The sequence below is a fragment of the Carassius auratus genome, unplaced genomic scaffold, assembly GCF_003368295.1.
Source record: "Carassius auratus strain Wakin unplaced genomic scaffold, ASM336829v1 scaf_tig00214667, whole genome shotgun sequence".
NCBI classification, from domain to species: Eukaryota; Metazoa; Chordata; class Actinopteri; order Cypriniformes; family Cyprinidae; genus Carassius; species Carassius auratus.
The window spans coordinates 96,403-122,549 of NW_020527758.1; the positions used below are offsets into that span (position 1 = coordinate 96,403).

The following is a 26,147-nucleotide window of genomic DNA, read 5'->3' on the forward strand; positions in this document are numbered from 1 at the left end:
ATAAATTAACACAATATTTAATGTGTTTATCAGTTTGTCAAGCTTGTTATTTAACTATTAACATTTGTTTTGTCCTTTACACAGGCTTTGTGGATGTAATCTCACTGCTCAGTCTTGTGGAAGTTTGTCTTCAGCTCTACAATCCTCAAACTCAAACATCCTGAGAGAGCTCGACCTGAGTACCAATGACCTGAAGGATTCTGGAGTAAAGCTTCTTTCTGATGGACTGAAGAGTCCAAACTGTCAGCTGGAGATTCTGAAGTAAATGGTTCTCAATCAAATATATTAACACAATAGTCAGTGTGTTTATCAAATTGTGATGTAATTTTATATAAATACACAGCACAGTAGTATGTTATTTTACATGCAAGCAACTCTTGATCCAGTGTTTTCAGTGTGTATGAGTGGATTGGTTCACAGTCAGTTCTGCTCCACACAAACTCAACCTCATGCAAGTGCTGAGAGTTTGGGTCACTTAAAACATGGATTTTTACTGTTCATCTTAATTAATTTGTTCTTGATAAGCGCTGTTAAATCGCTGCGGCAGACCAGATTAAAAAAAATAACTTTTAGATTTTTTTTAGACATCTAAACAAAAACCCAAGTATGTAATGGGTTGCAGAAGAGTAGCAGGAAGAATTTGAATTATTCGGGGTTGAATTGGCTGTATAATTGATAGGGATGTGTCCTGCTCAGTGTCTGTTGTAGTATAAAATATATGAGTACATTCCCTCTGAAAATTCTAATTCAACATTGCTTTTAACTTAAAAGACATGTTAAGAGTAATAGACTGTACAGAGAAAGCTGAGAATCCAAATGCATTATGTATTAAATGGTAATCAAAGTAGGTATTTAAGAAACAAGCAAAAGGTCATACACAGGCAATCAACTAAACAATTACAGTGCATTCAGCACAGGCAGGAAATCAAAAACCAAGAGACATGAAACAAGGAAACATTCAGAACTGCAGCGTGATATACAGCAAGACTTCACTGTCTACATTTACATGAAACCAAATAATCCATTTGTAATTGGATTGATTACTCAATAAAACTGAAAAGCCTTCATGTAAACAACTTAATCGATCCAATTGAGCTCACAATTGAGATTTAAGGGGGTGGTTTATTCCTTTTCTAATATGATTAAGACTGCATGTAAACACTTGATCGGATTGGACCTCAAAACTGAAAGGACTGTGCATGTGCAATGACGCAGAAACAGCATAATGATGTATGATGCACAGATGAGTGGATCTTCTATTTGAATAATGTATAAATGTGTGTCCTGTCATTATAAAACTATCCTTTAACTTGCCAACTGTGATGTGGAGCAGGACAACCTCCCACCAGTCTTTGTTACTGATTCTCATCCACAGGCAAGGTGGGCAGTGTGCACATGTAAAAACAAAAATCAATTCAGATTTGAAGCTTGTGACATATAAACTTGCACATCAACCCAATCACTTTATTTTCCACATGGAGACGCATTTCTGTGCGTCACAGTTTTTATCGGATAGGCATTTAGTCCAGACGGATCTGGCATTTTGGAAGAGTGAAACCGATATTTTTTTAAACCGGGTCCCAGACTGGATAAATCTGAAAACGCTGTCTTTGCGTTTTCATGTTTTCAGTCACCGCTACATCACGTAACAGTAACAAAAACATGAACAAACACTGAACGATTGTCTTTTCATAAACGAATATTAACACAGATGAATAAATGTATTGTTCCATGTTCGTTTGAGTACCACGCGCAAGGATAATGTGCATAGTTGATATTTCTTGATACAAGATAAAAAAAGGTCGGATTGGGGTAAGCTCCATTTCATGTGGATGTAGCCTTAGTATTCATCTAAGCACTATTTTCAGATTCATCAATCAGAATGAACAAAGAAATTGTGCATGTAAATGTAGCCACTGATCGTCACTGAAGTTACTGAATAAAACAAAATATTTATTCTAGTATAAGTTTAAGGCAATATATATAAGGCAAAATATAAGTATGTTGAACCAAGACAAGTAAATATAGCAAAGATAACAGACATTCAAAAACAGTGGACTTGTGACAAGGCCCCTGAAACAATAAGCACTTCATTTTCATTTAGTGATGAGTGATTTTTTTTGCTATAAAAAGAGCAGAAGAAATACCAAGCAAGTATCTCAGTCAGTCTATTCATAGCTTTTGCAGGCTCTGTGTATCTCACTGAGTAAGATGCAGCCTGCAGAAGTGACATGCATGGTTGTTGTTTTCACTGAAACTACCTACTGCAGCCAAAGCACAATAAACTCATTTAGCTTTTTCCATAGGCCCATATTTACTAAATATAGACCTCTGGGAATCCATACTCAAGTCTCAAATCTATCATTTTGGACTTAAAAGGTGCTGCTAGAGGAGGAGTACAGTGAGAATACCTGGTTTCCACAGTTAAGTTTGGTGATAGTAATGCTCTTTTATATGGATGCATGAGTGCTAAATGTTTTTTGTGATCAATGCTGACATAAATTCACACAACTTCTCCTCATTTGATTGCATTGGTGGGCATTTTTTCAACATGATAATGACAATATGTATTCTACCAAGTTGAAAGGACAGTAGAAAGTGATGTCAAATAGATGTAAATAGGAAGCCTAAATAATTTTCTTAACAAGTGTTGTTTGTTCCACAGTAACAACAGTGACACAACTCTGCATGGTGTTTTATCTTTTTTTGTTTTGTTTTTATATAATTTACTGATATTGACATTATTGCATTTCTAATTAAGGAAAAGTTTATTTTTAACAAAGTAAACTTTCAGACATGACCACATGGTAAAAATTAATGGCTGAAATAAGTATAAATGCATTTAAGAAATGCCACATGGACTATTTCTGTATTTGTAGATTGTCTGGCTGTATGGTGACAGAGGAAGGCTGTGGTTTTGTGTCTTCAGCTCTGAGTTCAAACCCTACACACCTGAGAGAACTTGATCTGAGCTACAATCACCCGGGAGATTCAGGAGTCAAGCTTCTCTCTGGAAAACTGGAGGACTCAAACTGCTCATTGGACAAACTGAAGTATGTCAAGCACAATGTTTTATTATTTAATTTCCTCAATGTATGTGTGTGTGTGTAGACAGGAGTGTTCTTTTTTTTTTTAAATAGAACCAAATTATACATATACATTTATATAGATAAGAGTTATATAAGAGTTTGTTTCCAAAATGCGATAAATGCAATGAGAAAAAAATGAGTTCCCGCCAAAATCAGTATTGTATCTGGTCAGTATTGAAAAGCCTAAAAATGTGTTCTGATTTTGTCACACCACAGAAAATGTTTTTTATTAACCAGCCAGCCAAATTTAAATGATATAAGTAAACAAAAAAAGTTATCAAGATCTTGGATAAATAAGGAATATTCTCTGCTCTCAAATGCTGGTGCTGCTGAAAACACGCCCATTCGAGGGAAAGCTGCTGCCACTCCCAACTGTCAAAGCAGGCATTTTGCAGAAGCTTTTACCCAAAGCAATTTACAATTGGGGAATACATAAAGTGATTCTTCTTAAAGAGGCAAAAAGATATATGAAGTGCTCGTAATACCAAGTTTTAGGCATTGTTCAAATAAGTAAAAGCTAGAAAGAGGGGGAATAAATACATTTTTAATTAAGGATAAAGTGAAGTAGCATTGAAAGAGATGAATTATCAGCCATCGCTTAAAATATTTTGGGATTCTGCATTCCAGATGGGGTGGGATGATCATTACACCAGCCAGGAGTAGTGAACGAGAATGTTCTGGAAAGTGATTTTGAGCCTCTCTGTGATGGTACCATGAGGCGTCACTCACTAGCGGATTACTGAAGGGGATGTATATTCATAGTACTGAGTGGAAGTAGGCAGGTACTAAGCCTGTGGCTATATGCAAGTGTCACAGGTCGGAGCGGACCACAGATGTCATGAGTCTCGCCCCTCCCTAGTTTCCAGCTCGAGGAGGTCCCAAGAACACCCCAATGACCAGACACACGAGAGAGAGTGGGTATAATTAAAATAAACTTTATTTAAATTATCTAAAAGGTGTGAAGGGAAGGGAAAAGGGAATCTAAAATCCACTCTCGGGGCCAGCGATACACTGGTATTTCACTCGGGGCGTACAGGTAGGTATGCAGAAGGACAACTGGGTCTTTACTTTGGACGTACAGGTAAGTATACAAGGGCAATATGCTGGCTCTTAGCTTTAGGCGTACAGAGGGGTATACAGGGGCAACTGGAGCTCGCTCTGGGCATGCGGGTGGGTATACAGTGACAATACTGAATGGATACAACTCACAGACCCTCGAAGAGGTGGACGTCAGGCTTAAGCACTTTTCAGCTCGGGAGTCTAGAGAAGGTGTATATGTCACGACAACTGTGGTCTTCTTCACCGGGGCAGACTTCCCAGACCAACACTCAACACGGTCACCTCCAACAGTGGAAACACTACCACGACGACTCAGAGACTCAAGCTCAGACCTGTAGGACTGGTAACAGACAGACAGAGTTTCTTCACAAATTTACTTAGCTTCAGTGAATATATGGAGAAAGACACCACCTCTCGAATTTGACCAAGAGTGGATAGAATTACAGATTGAAGTTGCTGCACGTTGGGCCTCCCACGGCCTCAGCTGGTGCCACCACGCTGGGTGACTTCAAGTAGGTTTGTGCCACCGGGTATGTACCTCAGGAATGACTCAAACGCTTTCCTCTCCTCTCTTCCAGACAACGGACCAGAGTTCTAGACAGGGGCGAACCTCTGAAAGCACTCCACAAACCGGTATTCATACACAAGGGCTACACAGCTGGATATTCATATAACAGCAATATGCCCCACAATATGCACACTGTTCCTTACTTGCTATTGTTGACACGTCACCACTTGGCGGAGTAGGGGTCCAAAGCCACTAGCGGGCATGTAGATAAAGAGGCTTATAGGCTTATACTCAGCCCTGTGTGTGTATCTCTCTTTGCCCAAGCTCCACAGTACACCATACACTCTCTCTTCAACTCTCCCCTCTGCTCCATTGCACCCACAATAACTACTGGAAATCACCAACCACTTCCTGTGTTTCTGATGCCCTATTTATGTGTCTCCTCTTCACCGAATTGCCCAATCAGTGATCGCCACAATCAACAAGACACCTGTTCCCAATAACACGCCGATTTGGGTTCGCCAGCATTCCCGGAAGCGGCGGTGTTTGCGATATATGGTCCGCGGAACTGATCTAACTCATTTTTGGTTCCGCCCCGTCACAGTGACTCCGTGACACAAGTGTCAGTGTCTTGAAATTGATGCTAGCCGCGACCGGTAGCCAGTGCAAGGAGATAAAGAGACATGGGTGTAACATGGGCTCTTTATGACTCATTGAAGACCAGTCATGCTGCTGCATTCTGAATCATTTGTAGAGGTTTGATTGTGCTCGATGGAAGTCCAGCCAGAAGAGCATTGCAGTATTGTAGACTACAAATGACAAGGGCCTGCACAAGAAGTTGTGCAGCATGCTCCGATAGAAAGGGCCTGATCTTTCTGATGTTGTGCAATGCAAACCTTCATTGAAGGTCAGTTGGTCATCAAAGATTACACCAACATTTCTGATTGAAGTTAATGGGGTAATTGTTGAAGATGCAATTAAAGAGACCAAGCTAATTTGTAAATTATTGCAACCAGGTAATGTATTTAAATGACGATGGCATAGCTAGCTCGCAAACTGTTGGCCATAGTATCTAACAATAATGACAGTAACTGGCAATTGAGGGGCGAATCACTGATGCTAATGTGCTCTAGTTATTGTAGTGTTAGGGGAGGGTCCATGCTCGAGACATGTTATCAGCCCTGCCCACAAAATCCTGAACACAAAAATGGTGAAAAACCTTTTGACAAAACTGCCTCAGGAAGTCCAAATGATTCTCTATCACTCATAAAGCTCTTTGAAGATACATTGCAGCCTCTTTCACTGTGCTTGGAAATTACTAGGCATTGGAGTCAATGTGGATTGGGGCCTTGTTAATGATTGACTCTCCCCTCTGATGCTTTTATTCATTTGCTTGCTGTAATAAATCAGTTCAAGTTAATTACTTCCCACACCTGGTTTGATGCTTTCTCAAGCTGAACCCGCCATTACTGTCTTCAAGATAGTCCTTTGCTACACTGCTCTTTCAAAGGAGACTCGGTCCAAAATATTTTACTCATTATTTCCTCATCCTCATGCCGTCTCAGATGTATATGACATACTTTTATCAGATTAACACAGGTTGGTTTTTATTCCATATAATGCATGTGTACACTATGGTTAAAAAACACACAAAAATTAACACAATATTCAAGTTTAAAACATTAGTGTTTTTCTCACAAACACCTATCATTTAACTCCAGAAGACATTGATTCATCAGCTGGGATCACATGGATTACCGTTATCTTCACTTTGTCTAGCTTTTGAAACATTATCTTTAAAAGTCCAAAACACTTGCATTATCTTTTTCTGTTCCACTGCAGCATTTAAATTTTTGTTATTCCCTACATAGGTGTTTTTGGCCAGTACTCATTATGTTCACTTTACAATGTGAATATGATTCAATATGATGAGGCAAGAAAATAATTCCTTTGTTTTTAATACCCAAGTACAATTTTAAAGTTGTACTTTATTTACTGGTTTAGATAGTTTAGTAAAATCCAGTATCGAACCGTGACTCTTAAACCTAGTGCCTCTCCCCATATCCTCATAGCATAAAGAACAAACTACCAGCATAGCTTACGATGTTCTCTTCTGAAAGTCATCTTTGACAATTCCACCTCTGAAACAAGAAACTATTCCAGTCTTAAGGTGGTCACACAAGTGCAGTGCTGCATCATCCCGCACAAGTGCAGTCCTACATCATCCCATACAAATTTTTGCACACATGGTTTTCTATGAGTACACACACCCGTGATGCCACCGGCAGCTGTCACTGTTCATAATCCTGCCATGCCACAATGCGTCTCAGCGCCACTCAAATCATTTTCCATTAAAATACATTATATTAGTCGTAAGTTAATCGAAGTTAAGGATTGTGTATCTTTCTTGCATACTTACCTATACACCGAAGGCCAAGACCCCAATATATTCACCTGCATACTTACCTGTGGACCTTTTAGGCGTTTCCAACCGCGGACCCAGAATCTCGTGGCGAACGGCATCAGGTACGCACCCCACCCAATTCATCAGAATTACTTACCTTCTTTACTATGCGTGCAGGGACTGGAAGGGCCCCACCGACGGTTCTCCTGCAGGAGAAACACAAAGGCACTACTGAGAAAAACCCTTTTGAGTCACGTGAAGGAAAGGACACAAATTACCTACAGGCTTACCTGAGAGTCCCCGTGAGAAGCGACTTGGACCTATACTCTCTGGCCCCAAGAGTGGATTTTAGATTCCCTTTTCCCTTCCCTTCACACCTTTTAAATAATTGAAATAAAGTTTGTTTTAATTATACTCACTCTCTCTCGTGTGTCTGGTCATTGGGGTGTTCTTGGGACCTCCTCGAGATGGAAACTAGGGAGGGGCGAGACTCACGATATCTTTGGTCCGCTCCGACCTTTGACAGATTTTGGCGTAGTCGGCAGGGTTCCACCTCGAGTTGAGCGACCAAGGTCCCCCAATGGCCGACAATGAGTTGCCCGAGGCCCCGCCCCGAGTCATGCCTGTGTTCATGGGGAACCCTTGGATCCAGATATATGGAGGTATAGAATCTGAGTTGAGGTTATCCGAGTGGGAAGCTCAGATTGAATATCTTGCTGGGATCCAGGGACTAACGGCAGCACAGCAATTACAATTCGTCTTGAACTCCCTAGAGGGGGAGGCTCGTCGAGAGGTTCAGGCTGCCCCAGAAGCAGCTCGAACCACAGCCCAGACTGTATTCCACTTCTTGTCCGAGCAGTATGGGGATACCACTCCAGTAGCCATCCTCAGAGCGCAATTCTTCAGTTGTAAGCAGGGACCCCGACAGCCCATTCGAGCTTTTGCCTTACGACTTCGGGAGCAGTTCACCAGGTTGCAAAAACATCAAGATCATGGCCTGGGAGATGCTCCTGAGAGACCAGTTCCTGCTGGGGTTGCGGGAAGGCCCCGTGCGTCAGAGCTTACGTGTCCAGTTTCGAAGAGACCCAGATCTGACATTCGAGGATCTGAAGAAAGAAGCAGTGGCTCTAGAATTAGATCAGGCTGAAGTCAAAGACCCCCCGGTATGTGCAGCTGTGAGTAGTACCGCAACTGTCGCTTTCGAAGGAGTAGATTGGAAGCAAACGTTGAAGATGTAGCTTTTGAAAGACGTCCGTGAACAGATAAGGGAATTGTCTAAAATGCTATTGGAGGAGCTGCGTCTTGGGGCACCGATGCACGAGGTAAGGCCTACCCCGCGAGAACGGGCCTACCCCGGGAGGCGACCTAGTCGGCCTGCCTGCCCACGATTTGAATGGGACGAACAAGGGCGACCTATCTGTAATCGTTGCGGTGAGCCTGGACACTACAGCCGCCAATGTGGCTCTCGAAGAGGTTCGGCAGGGGGTTTTTAGAGCAACCGGCCACAGTGGGTCATGTGGTCGGGACCCCTTTAGAAGACCCAGCATTAGCTACAGGCTCGAAGGACGGATTGATTGGACACAGTCCTGTGGTGGAGGTCCAAGTATGTGGTACCAAAGTGCCCTGTTTAGTAGACACTGGATCCCAAGTCACCCTGTTCTCAGAGAGCCTTTCACGAGAAGTATTTGGAAGACGAAGCATGCAAGGAACCTAGGGAACTAGGGAGGGGCGAGACTCACAATATCTTTGGTCCGCTCCGACCTTTGACAGATTTTGGCGTAGTCGGCAGGGTTCCACCTCGAGTTGAGCGACCAAGGTCCCCCAATGGCCGACAATGAGTTGCCCGAGGCCCCGCCCCGAGTCACGCCTGTGTTCATGGGGAACCCTTGGATCCAGAAATATGGAGGTATAGAATCTGAGGTGAGGTTATCCGAGTGGGAAGCTCAGATTGAATATCTTGCTGGGATCCAGGGACTAACGGCAGCACAGCAATTACAATTCGTCTTGAACTCCCTAGAGGGGGAGGCTCGTCGAGAGGTTCAGGCTGCCCCAGAAGCAGCTCGAACCACAGCCCAGACTGTATTCCACTTCTTGTCCGAGCAGTATGGGGATACCACTCCAGTAGCCGTCCTCAGAGCGCAGTTCTTCAGTTGTAAGCAGGGACCCTGACAGCCCATTCAAGCTTTTGCCTTACGACTTCGGGAGCAGTTCACCAGGTTGCAAAAACATCAAGATCATGGCCTGGGAGATGGGGAGATGCTCTTGAGAGACCAGTTCCTGCTGGGGTTGCGGGAAGGCCCCGTGCGTCAGAGCTTACGTGTCCAGTTTCGAAGAGACCCAGATCTGACATTCGAGGATCTGAAGAAAGAAGCAGTGGCTCTAGAATTAGATCAGGCTGAAGTCAAAGACCCCCCAGTATGTGCAGCTGTGAGTAGTACCGCAACTGTCGCTTTCGAAGGAGTAGATTGGAAGCAAACGTTGAAGATGTAGCTTTTGAAAGACGTCCGTGAACAGATAAGGGAATTGTCTAAAATGCTATTGGAGGAGCTTCGTCTTGGGGCACCGATGCACGAGGTAAGGCCTACCCCGCGAGAACGGGCCTACCCCGGGAGGCGACCTAGTCGGCCTGCCTGCCCACGATTTGAATGGGACGAACAAGGGCGACCTATCTGTAATCGTTGCGGTGAGCCTGGACACTACAGCCGCCAATGTGGCTCTCGAAGAGGTTCGGCAGGGGGTTTTTAGAGCAACCGGCCACAGTGGGTCATGTGGTCGGGACCCCTTTAGAAGACCCAGCATTAGCTACAGGCTCGAAGGACGGATTGATTGGACACAGTCCTGTGGTGGAGGTCCAAGTATGTGGTACCAAAGTGCCCTGTTTAGTAGACACTGGATCCCAAGTCACCCTGTTCTCAGAGAGCCTTTCACGAGAAGTATTTGGAAGACGAAGCATGCAAGGAACCGAGGCCCCATGGTTAACCTTGAAGGGAGCGAACGGGCTGGACATCCCTTATATCGGGTATTTAGTCACTGATTTAGAGATCCATGAGATTGTCGTACCACAGAAGGGGATTGTCATTGTCCAGGATTATTGCTTAGGGACCCATCGAGCCCTCTTGGGGATGAATGTTATTGCTGAGTGTTGGGAGGAACTGTTTCGGGCAAGGCCCGTGAAGACAATTCCATCGGCAGACCAGCAGGAATGGAAATGGATCGTTGCTCATTGCCGCCGGATCCAGACGGCTAGGGCCCGAATGGACCGAGAGGACACCGGCCGAGTGGCCTGTCGATTTGCTCTGTCCGTGCCAGCAAGGAGCGAGGCCATTGTATGGGTGAGGGTCCCCCAACAGGAGTATGGACCCGAAGGCTGGGTACTAGTGGAGCCCCAACTGGACTGTCAAAATGTGGAGGTGGCCCGAGGATTGGGGGTAGTCCGCCGAGGACGAGTCCCAGTAAAAGTACGCAATGAGAGTCCCTACCCGATTCAGTTGCACCGGCACCAGCGATTGGCCAGAGTGACGATGGTCAGCCCCCATCAGGTGAGAGAGGAAGGTGACGTAAGTTTTCGGCAGGTATGCCCCACCGTAGTCGAGGTAGCCCTAACCCAAGTGGACTCGCCACCGAACAAGGCGGAGGAGGGAATGCCTGGCCATCTACGGGGCGAGTCTCTACAAGGAGAAGGATTGGAGGAGGCTCAGGCGAGTAGACTAGAGGGGCTCTTGACGAAATGGCAACATGTGTTCTCGAGACACGATGAAGACTATGGCTGCATGAGTGTGGTAAGACACCAAATCCCCACTGGAGGGGCTGGACCCAGCCATGAGAGGTATCGTCCCATTCCACCCACTCTATACTCAGAGGTACGTACCTTGTTGCAAGGCATGCTCGACAGAGGGATCATCCGGGAGAGTAGCAGCTACTGGGCAGCACCTATAGTACTTGTACAAAAAAAGACAGGAGCCTGGATGTTCTGTTTGGACTAACGTAAGTTAAACCAAGTCACCAAGAAGTATGCCTTTCCTCTGCCAAGGATTGAAGACTCGCTAGACAGCTTAACTCAATCTGCCTGGTATTCCACACTGGATCTGGCAAGCGGTTATTGGCAAGTGCGGGTGGAAGAAGCGGACCGGGAAAAGACTGCCTTTATAACCCCATTTGGTTTATTCGAGTGGGACCGGATGCCCTTCGGCCTTTGCAACGCTCCCGCCACGTTCCAGCGACTCATGCAGCGTTTCACTTGCAACATCTTGAGAAGGTATTCCAAGCCATGGAGAAATATGGGTTGAGATTACAACCGGACAAATGCCATCTGTTGAGGAGGGAAGTTAAGTTCCTGGGCAATTGTGTCAGTTCTGCCGGGGTCGCTGTGGACCCAGAGAAGGTATCGGCCGGGGCCCCGAAGACGGTGAGACAGGTCAGATCTTTCCTGGGTTTTGTGGGGTACTTCCGGCGCTTTATTAAAGACTTCTCAAAGATTGAGAGGCCACTGAACCATCTGTTGGCAGGAACGGGGCGACCTTGAGGTCGTGGGTCCCCCTCGATAGCATGGGACTCCGAGTGTGAGACGGCCTTCCAACAGCTAAAACAAGAGTTGCTGCAAGCACCGATCTTAGCTTATGCCGATTTCAACCAACCCTTTGTGCTGTACACAGATGCCGGTAATCTGGGCTTGGGGGCAGTGTTGGCCCAACATCAGGAGGGAGTGGAGTGGGTAATCGCCTACGCTAGCAGGAGCCTCCACCCAGCAGAGAATAACGATGCTAATTACAGTTCCTTCAAGGTTGAGTTGCTGGCACTACAGTGGGCATTGAGCAAAAAGTTCAAGGATTACCTGTGGGGTGCGAAGGTACAAGCCGTCACAGACAACAACCCTCTTGTACATCTATAGACGGCCAAATTGAGTGCCGTAGAGCAGCAGTGGGTGGCCCAGCTGGCTAATTATGACTTTCAGCTCCAGTATCGGCCGGGTAAAGAGCCTGTCAATGCGGACGCCCTGTTCCAGGCTCCCTGAGGAGCAGGGTCGGAAAGACTCCATGGAGCAGGTGCCTGACCTGGAAGATGGGTACATGGTGGGCATCGTGGAAGCGCCAGGAGGCCAACAGGAGGCGAAACCATCAAGCTGGGGTTGGGACCCCGACCGCTGGAGGGAGCGGCAGCAGAGCGATGACAGGTTAAGAACATTAAGTCGCTGGCTGGAACAAGGCCGGGAGCTGACACCAACGGAAAACAAGCTCAAGATGGGACGGGCCGTAAGTTGCTGGGGCAGTGGATGAAACTCAGAATACGAGATGGAGTAATGTGTAGGACCATCAAAGATCCAGGGTCGGGTGATGAGAGCTGCCAGATTGTGGTACCCGAAAGCCAGGTGAAAGCCTTGATAACGGCACATCACGACCAGTTGGGACACCAAGGGCAGGAAAGGACTGTGTCTTTGATACGCAGACATTTTTACTGGCCCGGGCTGGAAACATCCGTGAGTACGTTTATTCGGGCATGCCCCCGCTGCACTTTATTCAAGTCCAGGAGAGAGCCACGAGCACCGATGGTCCCAATAAAAGCCAGGGCTCCCTTTCACATCGTGGCTATGGACTTTTTGACATTGGGCAGACCTATGGATCAGTACCAAAACATCCTCGTGGTCACTGACTTATTCACCAAGTACTCCTGGGCTATCCCCACGTTAGACCAAACGGCGAACACTACCGCCACCGCATTGTGGAGGGCCGTCTTCCAGCCGTTTGGATGTCCTGAATTCCTGCACTCAGACCAAGGGCCCAACTTTGAGTCTCGGGTCGTAAAAGAGCTGTGTAAGTTGTACCGGTGTACAAAGACCCACACCACGTCCTACCACCCCCAAGGAAATGGGGGGTGCGAATGATTCAACCAGACCCTACTGGGCCAATTGGGCAACTTAGACCAGGAACAGCAGGGCGAGTGGGTGAGTGCCCTACCGGCTTTGATCCAAGCTTACAATAACAGTGTACATAGTACCACGGGGTATGCCCCAACCAACTTGATGTTCGACAGGCATGTGCGACTGCCTGTAGACTTGCTGCTGGGGACGGCCGCGGTCGAAGAGGAGCTGAGTTTGACAGAGTGGGTGGACCGCCACCATCAACGTCTCCATTATGCTTATGGGCAAGTGTCGACACGGATACGGGTGGCTGCGGAAAAAAGCAAGAGGCTGTACGATCGGAACGAGAAGCCCCCTTACTCCTGGGAGAGCAAATTTGGTGCGAGACAACCGACGGCAAGGTAAAGGCAAATTAAGTGACCGATGGGAAGGCACTCCTTATGTGATCCAAGGACAGCAGCGGCCAGGGCAACCGGTATACACCATTCGCCCAGAAGGGAAGGCGGGACCAGACCGAGTGGTCCACCGTAACATGATCCGGCCCTGCCCGAACTATCCCAAACCTGTGGAAGAGGCTCCAAGGGAGCCGGTGCCGGTAGTGCCATGGATAGGTGGATGGGCCGTGGTCCCAAGGGACTTTGTGAATGTGCCCGTCCGGATTGACCCCATCTCACCACCCCGTCGGACCCAACAGGAAAACCGAGGACAGTCCCCTGTACGTTATGGCGAGTGGACAGGTGAAGGACGTTCTAGGGACTAGAACAAATTGGCGGGGGAGGATGTGGCAGAGTGACTGTGACGGAAATGAGGAAGATTAGTTCCGCCCGGACCATATATCGCAAACACCGCCACTTCCGGGAATGCTGGCGAACCCAAATCAGCGTGTTATTGGGAACGGGTCTTGTTGAGCGTGGCGATCACTGATTGGGCAATTCGGTGAAGAGGAGACACATAAATAGGGCATCAGAAACACAGGAAGTGGTTGGTGATTCCCAGTAGTTATTGTGGGTGCAACGGAGCGGAGGAGAGAGTGGGAGAGAGAGTGTATGGTATACTGTGGAGCTTGGGCAAAGAGAGATACACACACAGGGCTGAGTATACGAATATCTTTATTGGAGCATTGTGTTCAGATGCATTGTGTGATGTGAAGTTAACACACAGAAGATCTGCTAGGATTGCAGGAAGGAGATCGTGCTGCCAGTTGTGTCGCATGTCGGTTATCTGGAAGAGAAGTGGAAAGATCCAGTGTTAATGGAAGTGTGAGTACACTGAAATATTCATCGAGTCAACAGTTATTTTGCAAGTGTGGAATATCCATATACCTCTTGTGAGTTGTGACCAGTGTGAGCGGCCCCACCGTAATAGGATTGGTGGGTGAGCCGGAACCAGCGAAAAAGGAGTCTGGTGCCTTGTCGTGGATGTGACGTTTCCTCTGGCCGTTTGCTGCATCGGTGCCCCCAACGTCCAGTAACTAATCCCCGGTCCTATGGGGTTTTGACCCTAATTCACTGTATGTGGATTGCAGTGGGCGAGTCCTTTTCTTTGCTGTGTGTACACTTGAAGTCTGCAGTGTCGTGCTGTGTCATGTCGTCAGTAATCACCCTCTAGGCTGGGAGAGAAAACCCTGTGGAGAAGAATGTGCACCGGTGTTGTGAGACGACCGTCTTTTATATACATGCCCGCTCGTGGCTTTGGACCCCTACTCCGCCGAGTGGTGACGTGTCAACAATAGCAAGTGAGGAACAGTGTGCATATTGTGGGAGACGACGACTGAGAGAAGTGTTGGCTGCTATATGAACATCCAGCTGTGTAGCCCTTGTGTATGAATACCGGTTTGTGGAGTGCTTTCAGAGGTTCGCCCCTGTCTAGATCTCTGGTCCGTTGTCTGGAAGAGAGGAGAGGGAAGTGTTCGAGTCATTCCTGAGGTATATACCCGGTGGCACAAACCTACCTGAAGTCACCTAGCGTGGTGGCACCAGCTGAGGCCGTGGAAGGCCCAACGTGCAGCCACTACAATCTGTACTTCTATCCACTCTTGGTCAAATTCGAGAGGTGGTGTGTCTTTCTCCACATATTCACTGAAGCTAAGTAAATTTGTGAAGGAACTCTGTCTGTCTGTTACCAGTCCTACAGTTCTGAGCTTGAGGTTTTGAGTCGTCGTGGGAGTGTTTCCACGGTTGGAGGTGACCGTGTTGAGTGTTGGTCTGGGAAGCCTGCCCCGGTGAAGAAGACCACAGTTGTCGTGACATATACACCTTCTCTAGACTCCCGAGCTGAAAAGTGCTAAAGCTTGACGTCCACCTCTTCGAGGGTCTGTGAGTTGTATCCATTCAGTATTGTCATTGTATACCCACCTACATGCCCAGAGCAAAGCTCCAGTTGCCCCTGTATGCCCATCTGTACGCCTCAAGCTAAGAGGCAGCGTATTGCCCTTGTATACTTACCTGTATGCCCAAGTCAAACTCCAGTTGCCCTTTGTATACTCTTCTGTACACCCACAGCTAAGAGCCAGCGTATAGCCTTGTAAGCTTACCTGTCTGCCCGAAGTCAAACTCCAGTCGCCCTTTGTATGCCCTTCTGTACGCCCACCGCTAAGAGCCAGTGTATAGCCCTTGTAAACTTACCTGCATGCCCGAAGTCCAACTTCAGCTGCTCTTTGTATGCCCTTCTGTACGCCCACAGCTAAGAGCCAGCATATTGCCCTTGTATACTCATCTGTACGCCCAAAGCTAAGAGCCAGCGTATTGTCCTTGTATACTTACTTGTATGCCCAGAGTCAAGCTCTAGTTGTCCTTGTACACTCACCTGTACGTCCAAAGTAAAGACCCAGTTGTCTTTCTGCATGCTTACCTGTACGCCCCGAGTGAAATACCATTGCATCGCCCTAGCATACTCACCTGCAAACTCCATCCGTAGGGTTTACCTGGACAAAAATCGAAGTTAAGGATTGTGTATCTTTCTTGCATACTTACCTATAGACCGAAGGCCAAGACCCCAATATATTCACCTGCATACTTACCTGTGGACCTTTTAGGCGTTTCCAACCGCGGACCCAGAATCTCGTGGCGAACGGCGTCAGGTACGCACCCCATCCAATTCATCAGAATTACTTACCTTCTTTACTCTGCGTGCAGGAACTGGAAGGGCCCCACCGACGGTTCTCCTGCAGGAGAAACACAAAGGCACTACTGAGAAAAACCCTGTTGAGTCACGTGAAGGAAAGGACACAAATTACCTACAGGCTTACCTGAGAGTCCCCGTGACATAGTCAGAAGCGACTCGGACCTATACTCTCTGGCCCCGAAAGTGGATTTTAGATTCCCTTTTCCCTTCCCTTCACACCTTTTAAATAATTTACATAAAGTTTGTTTTCATTATACTCACTCTCTCTCATGTGTCTGGTCATTGGGGTGTTCTTGGGACCTCCTCGAGGTGGAAACTAGGGAGGGGCGAGACTCACGACATCTGTGGTCCCCTCCGACCTGTGACAATATTGTGTATTGTGGAATTTGTATTCTGTTTTTGGGTCTAATAAATTTTGTGACTGATATTAGCAAAATAAAAAAAAAACAGTTAAACTGAAGTAAAATGAAAACGCAAATCCAATTACAAATGCATCAACACACAAGATGTACAGACACTCAATCCCTCCAACCACAAAAAAACTAAACAAATGTAATGTGTTTAAGACTACACCATGACAGCAACAGACACTTAAAGACAAACTAGAAATGTTTATAATAAATAGTATCGGCACAGCAGACTAGTAATTGTCCTTATTTATGTTTTTTGTGGCTTTCATCTTGATGTGAATAACAGCTATTTAGTTTATCAGCGTATATCTTTTTTTCAGAGAGTCCACAGTGGGCGGAACTTGTCATGAAGAAAGTGATAACAAGGCCCACCCATTGAACACAATTTATCTTTGGCGGTATGGTTCCTTATGGGGGTTCTTGCTCCCAGAATAATTGAACATACAAGAGCGTTAACTTTAACCTCCCGGAAACATGAATTTAGAAATACATAACAATTGTGACTTTTAATAGCAAAAGTTTTTAAAGCAAACAGTGATAATCATGTAGATATGGCAGTGGGACGTCTATCCTGTAGCCTGGTTATGAAGATGGGTGTCTCTCAGCAGTGAGGTCCATACCAGCTAAGATTTGGAAGCCTCAGTGATCTGAAACAACAAGACGACTGCCAGAAGGTCCGCAGTAATGTGCTCATGCTTATAATTGGGAGGGAGGGAGGGTTGCGAGCTGTTGAGCATACTTACCGGGCAGTAGTGCCACGTATATATATGTCCCGTGTCTAATAGGAGAGAGGTGATGATTGGAGCAATTTGACAGCTGACCGCAACAATTGTTCACAGCCTTGCCTTCGTGGCCTGACTGAACTCACGCTGCACTCGATTAGCAGCAAAAATTTTATAATGCTCTTTTTGATTAATAGTATTTACATAAGAAATTTACAGATCCGTTATGCTGATGTAAATTTGATATTTTCTTTACTGTTTAAATCTTTACTTAAGTCTGTTTGTGCACTTCACATGTGTGCATGCATGGTGCACATAGAAACACTTTATCACAGCAAGTGAGTAGCACACTGAGACCTTGGGCGTAAATGGCTTAAAATGTTTAATCTGACAAAACTTTCAACATGTGAGAATAAAAAACTTTCTTGAGGAAGCAGCACTGGCCTGACTGTTAAGATTTTTGACTCTGCAGTGTCCTCCCTTATGGCAGCAGGCCGAAGAAGCTCCTTGTTGAGTGGGAGGAATCACCTGCGATGCATAGGGCTTTACGGGTAAGACAGGTTCCATATATGTCCTAGAGGGAGGAGAGAGAGACATCAATGATCTTATCAGCTGCTCTCACTATATGTGGAAGGGTCTTCCGGCAGGATGCATTGCAGGCACCATACCACACAGTGATGCAGCTAGTTAAGATGCTCTTGATGGTGTCTCTGTAGAAGGTGCACATGATGGGGGCTGGGGCTCTAGCTCTTCTCAGTTTGTGGAGGAATTAAAGATGCTGCTGTGATTTCTTTGCCAGTGCTGCTGTGTTTTCAGTCCAGGAGAGGTCCTCTGTGATGTGCACACCCAGGAACTTGGTGCTGCCCACTCTCTCCACAGTCGCACCGTTGATGGTCAGAGGAACATGCTGAGTGTGCGCTTTCCTGAAGTCAACAACAATCTCCTTCGTCTTCTACACTTTCATTGAGAGATTGTTGTCACTGCACCTTTCGACCAGGCAGCTCACCTCGCTCTTGTAGTTTGTCTCATCTTTTTTGCTAATGAGACCAACCACAGTCGTGTCAACGACAAACTTAATGAAGTGGTTGGAGTTGTGTGATGGTGTGCAGTCATAGGTCAGCAGAGTGAAGAGGAGGGGGCTCAACACACATCCTTAGGGGGCCCCAGTGTTCAGTGTGATGGTGCTGGATGTGTTGCTGCCGACCCGTACTGCCTGAGTTCTTCCAGTCAGAAATTTCAACAGCCAGTTCCACAGCGAAGTGTTGAGCCCGAGCTGGACCAGTTTGTAAATGAAATGTTGAGGGTTGATTGTGTTAAATGCTGAAATCGAGCATCACATTAGTTCAGTCAGGCCATGTTAGTCATGCTTGCATCAGCTGACAGTCAGCTGTTCCTGACGTGTACCAATCCAGTCTTGACACCTATCACCTGCGGTCTATTTAAATTCCCATTATTCAGTGTCTCTTCCATCCCATTGCTGCTTGCAATTAACTTACCACTGGTGTGGTCGGGGCCATTAAGTATACCCACATGTTTTGTTGCTTCTCAAAATCTGTAATTTACTATCATGAATAGTTCCCTTTAATGGTGTACCATACAGTTGTGAAACTAGTGATTCTTTGTTGTAATTGGTGCATTATCAGTTCTGTCATCTCACATTTCCCCACCCTTCATCTACTGAGTGCGCGTGTCCGCTGCAGCGAGAGAACTCCGCTCAAATGCCATCGGGAGCACCGGGACATTTCTGGTCCGGTTGAGTGAGAGCTGATCGCCTAAGTGAGGGAATTCTCCCCCACTTTAGGCACCATTTCTAAATTACACCAAACTGCAAAAAATTGTGAAGCGGCGCTACGCACTGTATCCGCCAGCTGCAAGCAAGAGTCTCCCGCACAGCGCTGCGTTTGCGCAACAATGTAAAGTGATAAACCGCTTATCCATTTAGATGTTACACAGAATTATTGATTGTGTCGTGTGGTGTGACACATGATAACATTAAAGGTTCTGTAATGTTGCTGGCTGAAAACATCCAGAATAATGTTAATGGCATGAAGAGGAAAACTGGAAAACACCAAGGCATGTCAATTCAGCAGGGGGAAATAACTGGAGCCTAATACCTTCTTTAATGCAGCTCTGAAATGAATTGTATTATGATATAAAAACAATAAATTAAAAATGGTAAATTTAAATGGTAAAATACATGATTCCCACCTAGTTTTGTTAAAACCTGAATCACGAGGGGCAGCTTATGAATGCGGATAGTGCTTGCAATGAGCTATCCTTCAACATTTACAAATGGGTTTATGAATCTGTAATAATTCATACAATGACAGGCAAATTTTGGTCAAGTGTTTTTATTGAGCTGTTCACTATCATAGGCTGCATCCCTCACTGAAAAATGCTGTCTTCGGAGGATGCGTTCCAAGGTAGGAAGGCATCAAGGCACGTCCGAAATCAATCTCAGCCTTATTTCCTGTCTCCTGAGATGACTTCATCTGGCCGGTTTTTGAAGGCAGCATAGATGTATCCTTCTCTGCCTTTGATATTCCACAATCCCGTGCATTCCATTCTGTGACGTTAAGCTAAAAAATAAAAATGGCGTCTTAAAGTTGTGGTCGGTGGTCAGTTTGTGTGTAAATGTATGTTCTGAACAATGTTTTCCACTTATGTAATTTCTAGTGAGAAATTAATATTGCAGTAACGAAAAATTCACTTAGTTATAACCAAAGCTCTCTATATTGTGCTGTAGATCTTTAAACCATTACTCTGCCTCAGAAGCCTGTCCGAAATCTGTTTCATGAGGTGCCTTTGGGAAAAAACGCTGCCTGCAAAGTCATTCACTGATTAGACGGCAAGGCAGCAAGTCACCTGCCTAAGTTTTCAGATGCAGCCATAGTGTTGTTTTTAAGCTGAAAAGCAGTTAATTGTGCTTCACTTATTATATCAGCTTTCTGCTCTGGTCATGAGATTCCAGATTCCATTCTAATGTGTGTTATTGTATAACTGGAGTTTTATCATCTTTGTCCACTATTTCCCAGTCTCTACTGTAATGTCAGTGTCTAATAATCACTGAATGCACAGCATTGACAACATCACGTTCCCATTCTGATGACCGACTATTGATGCGATTACTTGGGTACAAGCAATCAGTTTAACATGTTTACATGGCAGGATTTTAATTTAGTTTGGTTACAGAAGGTTATACTACCTCTCAACAGATTACTATTTCGGTTTAGGCATTTTTATTCTGACGGAGGTGTGTGTATATGGAGCATTTTCATTCATACTGGGTGCATGCTTCCCCTGCTGGACTACCACCGTCCATTATGCAACCTACAGCATTAATGCATATTACATGTTCCTCATGCCGCAGCAAGGGGTCGTATGTATCACACGTTTGCTTAAAAGGGGTTACAATGGTGTTTCATGGATTCAGAGTTGTTCAGTGTTAGAGAGATGCCAATTTGGATGAGTGGAGAAATCTTATTTCTGGGTGGGACAAGTTTCGGTAGTTTTTTCGATGATGGATCTATGACCTAGACGATGGTGGAACTCCCTATGAGCATTTCTCTTGGGGAAGCACGTCCATTCACATCTCGACCAGAGGAGAGCAAGACCTTGCCAGTGAACACGCTTCATCAGGAAATCGTTGGCAATGCCATATATAGAATTTGTTTGAGAATGTCTTCAAATAAGTGTGTTTTGGATGTGAGGGGAACGTTTCCCACGTTCAGCTTCTCAAAAAACCTAGTGTTACATGGACCGTGGATGCAGTTGCTTTTCTGGGGCAGCATTGGAGTGTAGCAAGTGGTGTTCTCATCATTTCAGTGAAGAAAGTTTCATAAACAAGACCAGGTTGACGCTGAATTTGCACATCGTTTGCTATTAAAACATGGTGGAAGACCCCAGTCAGGTAAGTACAACTGCATCAGATTTCTGTCTTTTGTTGAAAATCAGCACATAAGTGAATATATGTTATGGAAACAACACAAAAATCAGTATTATAACTCCGCCCACAGCATGCCTCCAGGAGCTTGGTTTTTCCAGAGAGAATCGGAAGCTGTATTTTTATTTTGCAGATATGACCAGGCTGGGGACTTCTGGAGATGGGGATTCGTACTGCTCTGTGGGTACTCGGGATTGGCATGAGATTTAAGCATTTTAAGAAACATGCTTGTTGCACATCCTCAGTTGCTTAACTTGGGGTGACGCTTCCCCCTCTGTGATTTTTACAGCATGGTAGATACATAAAATTAAATAATACTGCCATCATATCAGACTGCTGCTGCTAGGGGCGTATGCTTCCCCCTTTACAATCACAGTTGCTTAAGCATTTTAAGAACATACTTGTTGCACATCCTCTATTGTTTAACTTTGGGTGAAGCTCCCACCCCCCACCTTAATGTGATTTTCAGCATGCTAGACTTAAATTGCATGATATACAAACTACCATCATATTAGGCTGCTGCTGCTGCTGCTGCTAGGGGTGAATGCTTCCCCCTTAATGTGATTTTTTTTCAGCAAGTTAGACTTAAATTGAATGATATACAAATCCTATTAGGCTGCTGCTGCTAGGGGTGTATGCTTCCCCTATACAGATCTCTCAAAAATTTTGCATAAGCAGCTAATGCTTGTTGTATGCTTCTCTTCAAGTTTGGGTGATGGTTTGCCCATTAAATATAGTATCAAGCAACATTTCTCATTCCTGGCCATTCAAATTGCATCAGTTGTGTTGGGGAGTTTTGGCATATGGTTGTTTTGAGGGTTTGTCTTGCTGCTCTTCCCGCTCTGTCCAAGCAGGGCTGCATGGACAGGCGTGTGGAGTGTTGCCCAGAACATAACCATACTGCCAACACTAACTGTATGCAATTATAATTGTCATAAATATACTTGACCGAAGTGGACCTGATTGAAATCGAGCATTGCGTTAGTTCAGTCAGGCCACATTAGTCATGCTTGCATCAGCTGACAGTCAGCTGTTCCTGACGTGTACCAATCCAGTCTTGACACCTATCACCTGTGGTCTATTTAAACTCCCATTATTCAGTGTCTCTTCCATCGCATTGTTGCTTGCAATTAACTCCCTCCTCCAACCCCAACTGAACCTGTAATCCAGTATAACTTCTTTCTTTACAGTGTCTTCATTGGAAGCAGTCTCTATCACATTTTGTTTACAACTCATGTAATTGTGAATTGTAATTTTATATGCTTATAATGGTTCTGTTCTGTACCCCAGGGGGGTTTGACTAGCTGCTCTCCCCACTCTGTCCAAGCATGGCTGCATGGACAGGCATGTGGAGTGTTGCCCAGAACATAACCGTACCGCCAACACTAACTGTATGCAATTATAATTGTCATAAATATACTTGACGGAAGTGGACCTGATTGAACTGAAGTCAATGAACAGCATTCTGACGTATGAGTCCTATTTGTCCAGATGTGTGAGCGCTGAGTGGACGGCAGTGGCAATGGCATCATCAGTCGACCGGTTGAACCGATATGCAAACTGGAAGGGGTCCAGGGAGGGATGGGGAGGGCAGACTTGATGTGGTGCATGACTAGCCGTTCAAAGCACTTCATGAGGATTGGAGTAAGTGCAATAGGACGGTAGTCATTGATGTAGGACGGAGATGGCTTCTTCGGAACTGGAATGATGATGGTAGTTTTGAAACATGTGGGAACAACAGCCTGACTAAGTGAGATGTTGAAAATGTGTGAAGACATCAGTGAGTTCTGAAGCACAATCTCTCAGTACACATGGGGATGTTGTCAGGACCTGGAGCTTTGCGTGCATTGATCCTGCTGAAGGATCTCCTCGTGCTGTCTGGGGTCAGCGTCATCACCTGGTCGCTGGGAGGAGGTGAAGTCTTCAGTGAAGTGGTTGTGTTACGTTGCTTAAAGTGAGCAAGTAGGTGTTCAACTCATTCAGCAGAGAGATGTTGTTGTCACAGGTCTGTGGTGGGGGCTTGTAGTACGTAATGGTCTGTATTCCCTGCCACAGGCTCCTAGTGTCTCTGCTGTCGCTGAATTGATGGGCTATCCTCCTGGAGTGATGTCTCTTAGCCTCTCTGATGCCGCAGGATAGGTTTGCCCTGGCTGTTCTCAGGCCCATTTCATCTCCAGCTCTGAAGGCAGTATTCCGAATCTCTGGCAGTTTGTAGACCTCCCCTGTCATCCACAGCTTCTGATTGGCCCGGACAGTGATGGCTTTTGTGACTCTTTTACATGGAAATGGGGGAATGTAAACCGAAATAAGCAGTATGGCAGTATCCTCCCTTGGCAGATAGAATGGCCAGCACTTGATAATCATAAACTCCACCAGGTGTGAGCAGTGTTTGCAGATCACAACAGCATCGCGGCACCACGTGTCATTGATGTAAACACAAAGTCCACTTGATAGCACGTCAGCTGGTGGAGCTGAATAGCGCCGTCTAGAAAGCTGTTGCAGAGCCACATTTCCATGAACATGAAAACACAACAGTCTCTTACAGTCCTCTTGAGTTTAATGTAGTAATCGAATGTAGTCCCGTTTATTGTCCAACAAGCATGCGTTAGCCAGTACGATGGTGGGGATAGATGGCTTGTATGGGTTAGCCATTAGCCTAGTCTGGATACCTCCGTGCTTACCCCTCTTCTGCTTCCTCTCACACCGCTTGTGGCACCTCAGCTGTGGGCGAGATGCAGTAGTGGGGGTCGGTGATGGTGTAGGCCTACGTGGCAGAACAAGATCCCGCAGCTGTTCCGCGTGCGCGGAGTTTAACTGTAAAAATGCGCTTCTGCCGACATCGAGCAGAAACTCATGACTGTTGCACGCTTACAGACAGCTAGACGCGATGATGGCGTACAAAAACACTGCGACTCACAAGACAAAAAATACGAAAACACCTTTCTGCCGGGACAGAGAGAAGCCACTTCGTGTGGACGCGCCGCCATGATTATGTGTTATTATTATTGATATTGTTTTTATTATTGATTATTATTGAATATTTTTTCAGATTTTTTGGGATAAATTGAAAGAACAGCATTGTTTGTTATAAGTGTTAAATTCGCATTTATTTGTTACATTTATATTATTTACATCAAGCTTTTGAATGATATAAAGTGTAAATTGTTATTGAAACTTCATAATGTTTCATTCTATTATACATTAAGTCAGGAATTATAGTTAGGAAAAAGTCTAACTAGTAAAATGTTTACACGTTATGTGAAAATTAGTAAAAGTATATAAATAAATTAAAAAAGACTTACTCATGTTTATGATCTCTGCTGAATAAAGCGCTTCATTCTTTTTTTCTGAGGAAATCTTAAATCCTGAGGTAATCCACATCACATATTTTTGGGGTGAATTATGTCTTATTCCTCTCATCGCAAAGCAAACAGTAAAATAAAAAAACGTGAACAGTCTCACTGCATTGTTTACTGTTGTATGGGCGTATTCAAGCCACACGCTTCAGTGAAACATAATCTCAAAAGCATGTTCAGTGCATGGGCAGGGTCGCATTAGAGATAATGAACAGAGACATGAAAAATGGACATCGCGTTGTTTTCATATTGATTACTTTATCACAGAATATTTATTTTCGGCAGAACTTGTTTAGTTTAAAAGTATGAGATATGTAAAGCTTTCTATAGATTATAAAGTATATTTCAAGTACATTTCTCATGTCTCTTCGTTGAGTAATTACTGAGTTGAAGTTCATTTTAATGACGCATGTCTAAATGAAGATCACCGCAGACAGCACACCTTGTTTGATATCTTTATTTTATAAATGCACAAAGTTTTGTTGTTATTATGTCTGTATACCAAAAGGTAGACCCTTTACAGATTTGATTGATGTATTGCTCTTATCTGTACGATCAAAACTTAAAGTTTAATATAATTTTTTTGGGGGCTTATCGGGAGAAAATGCCTCATAAAGCGTATACGTGTTAATTGACTCCAAAGGGTTAAACCAACATTACGAGACATTTGTCCTATTTTGCCTAAACCTGCTCTGTAAGTTTGAAACCCTCATAAGACACTCTCCATATGAGAGAGCAAGAGATTCACACCTTTATTTATTTTATCTTATATTTAAATAAGCTAGACAGAACTACATAAAAAAAAACTCCAGCTGATCTGAATTCTGCCTTTTTTTTGCCGCGAGGAACTGTGTTTTGTCATGCTACTGAGTTGAAATATGCTGTCTGAACTCTTTTTATTCATTAATTTCTTGCAGCACATGTTTTTATTTTCAAATAACTGTAATAATAACAAAATATCGATTGATAATTAATCATTATTTTTACGAAAATCATTGTTATTTGTGAATGTAGGGGGAATGCTTTAAGACCAAGCGGAATCCTCCGCCAGCTGCTCCATCTTCACAGCAAGCACGACTAGCGCTAACTGACCCAGGTCCACTGTCCGCGGTTTGATTTTACAAAATCGGTTTGAGGCGGATACAACATACTGATCATGAGCACAACATTTAGCAAAGCAGGAAAACATTCAGCCTACCTGAAAGAAGACGTATTTCATTGTAAGTTAATGCTGTTAAGGTCGATTGCACCTTTTAAATGACATTATTTTCTTTATTTTTTAATAGTAATTGTAGCCTACATAAATGACTGAAGTAAAACAAATATAACTTTTTAACTGCACGCAGATATGGGCCTATATTATTGTACATTACAAATATTTGGATCATCCCTTATTCTTTCCCTTATTTTTTTAAAGAATAAACAATTATTTTCTACAATAATAAACATTATTAACAATAATAATTCATAGAAATAATTTAAGCAAATAAAACCATTTTTTATACTAGATTCAACTTGAATTTAAATACCATTAAATCAACTTTAAAATCGGAAATGTTTGCTGCATGTTTTTTTTTTTTAAATCACGCAAAAAAAAAAAAAGAAATTAATTGTGAGAGGGAAAAAAAATAATGTATAAGTTGCATTTTATTACATTCAGAAATAATAACGGCAGGCCT

The 26,147-nt window shown here is 44.6% G+C and overlaps 1 protein-coding gene across 1 annotated transcript in view; it reads left to right on the plus strand.

The window, feature by feature from the left end:
* LOC113092605 (NACHT, LRR and PYD domains-containing protein 12-like) overlaps positions 1 to 26,147 on the plus strand; it is a 75,427-nt gene that overhangs the window by 36,068 nt on the left and 13,212 nt on the right. The window contains exons 9-10 of the mRNA XM_026258269.1: positions 85 to 261; positions 2,880 to 3,053. Of these exons, the coding sequence (XP_026114054.1) occupies positions 85 to 261; positions 2,880 to 3,053 (351 nt within the window). The remainder of the gene's footprint in view (positions 1 to 84; positions 262 to 2,879; positions 3,054 to 26,147) is intronic.